Source organism: Priapulus caudatus, unplaced genomic scaffold (assembly GCF_000485595.1).
Source record: "Priapulus caudatus unplaced genomic scaffold, Priapulus_caudatus-5.0.1 Scaffold487, whole genome shotgun sequence".
Lineage (NCBI taxonomy): Eukaryota > Metazoa > Priapulida > Priapulimorpha > Priapulimorphida > Priapulidae > Priapulus > Priapulus caudatus.
This window is the reverse complement of record NW_014577548.1, coordinates 44,958-47,431: the sequence shown is the minus strand read 5'-3', so window position 1 is coordinate 47,431 and position 2,474 is coordinate 44,958. Positions and strand designations below refer to the sequence as shown.

The 2,474-nt window shown below is 44.3% G+C and overlaps 2 protein-coding genes across 3 annotated transcripts in view; one reads left to right on the top strand and one right to left on the bottom strand.

Moving 5' to 3' along the window:
• Nucleotides 1-740, bottom strand: part of LOC106810930 (aspartate--tRNA ligase, cytoplasmic-like) — a 9,441-nt gene extending 8,701 nt beyond the window's left edge. Inside the window, exon 1 of the mRNA XM_014814414.1 lies at nt 591-740. The gene's annotated coding sequence lies outside the window, so the exon portion shown is untranslated. The remainder of the gene's footprint in view (nt 1-590) is intronic.
• Nucleotides 741-815: 75 nt separating this feature from the next.
• Nucleotides 816-2,474, top strand: part of LOC106810931 (TRAF3-interacting protein 1-like) — a 17,782-nt gene continuing 16,123 nt past the window's right edge. For both annotated transcript variants that reach the window (XM_014814416.1, XM_014814415.1), the window contains exon 1: nt 816-1,071. In XM_014814416.1, the coding sequence (XP_014669902.1) occupies nt 949-1,071 (123 nt within the window). In that variant the 5' untranslated portion in view covers nt 816-948. The remainder of the gene's footprint in view (nt 1,072-2,474) is intronic.

Genomic DNA, 2,474 nt, shown 5'->3' with positions numbered 1-2,474 from the left:
TGTGAATGGGTAAGACTAATCCCCGGGCACTCTGGCAGGGCAAGCCCACAGTGTAGGGGTGGTCGGGTAGGGTAGGGTCGGGTAAGGTAGGCCTAAGTTGAACCCTGACCCTAACCCTAACCGGTAACCCTATCCCTAACCCTAACCCTAACCCTAACCTAAACCCTAACCCTAACCATACCCTACCCGACCACCCCTACATTGTGGGCTCGCCCTGCCAGAGTGCCCGGGGATTAGTCTTTTCCATTGTGAATGTTACATCACCCAACAAACATGATAGGCCTATATAGACCAATAAATTGTGCCCTAAAAAATTTTATATTCTGATGTTATTTTATTATATTCTTATGTTATTCCTAAAATAACATCAGAATATAAAAAATTTTAGGGCACAATTTATTGCCAATATTGGTCTAACTCTAAGGCCTATACAGTATACGGATTACTGTATATACTAATTACTATATCATAATTCATATATCATATGCTATACACAAATCACAATCAACAATGACAATAATGTCAATGATTGCGGTCGCTCTGTGAAAATAATATACTACAAAAACTGTGTGCGTCAGCCCCATACTTACTATTTATTTTGGTTTTCCGCCGGGTGTTATTTAACGGGCATACGATCGCAGAAATTTATAAATCATACAACATGAGATGATGAGATGAGATCACTCAGTCAGTCCGAGCATAGTCCGATGGTACGCCGTGAGTCACACAAGTCACACGTGTGCCGGCCGATGACAGCGCCATCTCGGCTCCGCTACCGTAACGGAAATAGGGGCGGATGTGGGGTCTTACCGTTAGGCATGATGGGATAGAAACAAAATGGTTTGTCATGCTAGTTCGTGTTGTTGTTACCATAACAAATAAAAATTCCTGTGAAAATATTCCGCGCTCGATTTCTTATAGCCACGCAGTAATTTCAACTGTGTCGCAATGGATGAAGATGTGATTAAACGAACTCAAGACACGTTGGGAAAAATTGTCAAGAAACCTCCAATGACGGACAAATTGCTGAGCAAACCTCCGTTTCGCTTCTTGCACGATATATTAACTGCGGTAGGAAAACCAAATACCAATAATCAAGAATTGTTTGATAATCTCTAGCCTAGTTGAGCAGAGTCACCATAATTAATTAACTCAATTACTTGATCCCTTTCATTTATAAATTCATCACCCCCAAAAGCTGCAGGTGCTGGCATAGATTAGATACAATAATGTAACCCAAACCCAAGAGGATAGGGTTACAAATCCTCCCTATCCTTTTGTGCGGAGGAATGCCCGAGTGAATCACTCGGGCCGGTTTGCTGGTGCGTTTTCAGAGACTAGAACTTCCAAACTGGGTTTATTCTCAACACGAACCTTTCTCCGCTATCCGGGAACTTACTATGTATCGCAATACTCTGTATTAAACTAATATAACCTGTTACAAAAATTCGAAATGACGAGCGGCGGATATTTTGAGCGCCATTTCTGTTGACCTGTGACGTACGCATTCCCTATGCACATAGCGTTCGGCTAACTTCGACTCCAAGATCGAATGTATCATGGGATGCCTGCTGTCAGTCGTGACGTCATGACGAAGTTAGCCGAACGCTATGGTGGGGTCTGGGGTCTTTTAAAAAAAATTTGGAAATTAGACTCCCTTAGATGCGTTTTCTGCGCGAGCAGGGTGGGGGGTCCGGACCCCCTGGACCCCCCCTGTACACGCCCCTGGTGTGATGATGGAATCATGACCAATCCTCAGTCTAAAGTGAAATCCAAAACGAAAATTGGGATGTCATGTCATGGCCGTACCGAAACTTTAGCTATTACTTTAGCTATACTTTCGCTGATTTCCAAGGTACACGTACATGTATGTACGTCGTACACTGACACCATATCGCGCGCGGTCACCATCAGTGGCGTAGTCAGGATTTTTTAACAGGGACCCAAAAACAGCGAGCTGCGCAAAAGATTGGAATTTTAATGGTTCCTCCGCTTCCCTCTCCACACCCTACGCTCCCCCCATCTCTCAGCTCTGCAGTCTTTGTTTTGGGCGCCGTGCAAAAGATGATATTTTTGTTCGTTGTTCTTTGCTCCAAAGATATGTAACTGTTCATGATCAGTGGCAGATCCAGGATTTCAAGGAGGGGGTGAAAAACAGGCGGGTGGTATGGGGGTTCTCCCGCAGAAAATTTTGAAAATGTAGATCGCAGGAGATGGTATTTGAGGCACTTTTGAGTACATGTACAGCCTTCATTCTGACTACGACAATTCTCTTTTAGTAGAACAATTCTTATTTTTAATTTTTAGCTCATCTGACATAGTCAGATGCAGCTTGTAGAATCGCATGATCGTCCGTCCGTCCGTCCGTGCGAGCGTCCGTCCGTCCGTCCGTCAACAGTTGGGCACAAATCTAAACGGCTCGACGTACGGTCACGTGGGGGTAATCCGAAAACGAGTTGGGATGTCGAAGCTGG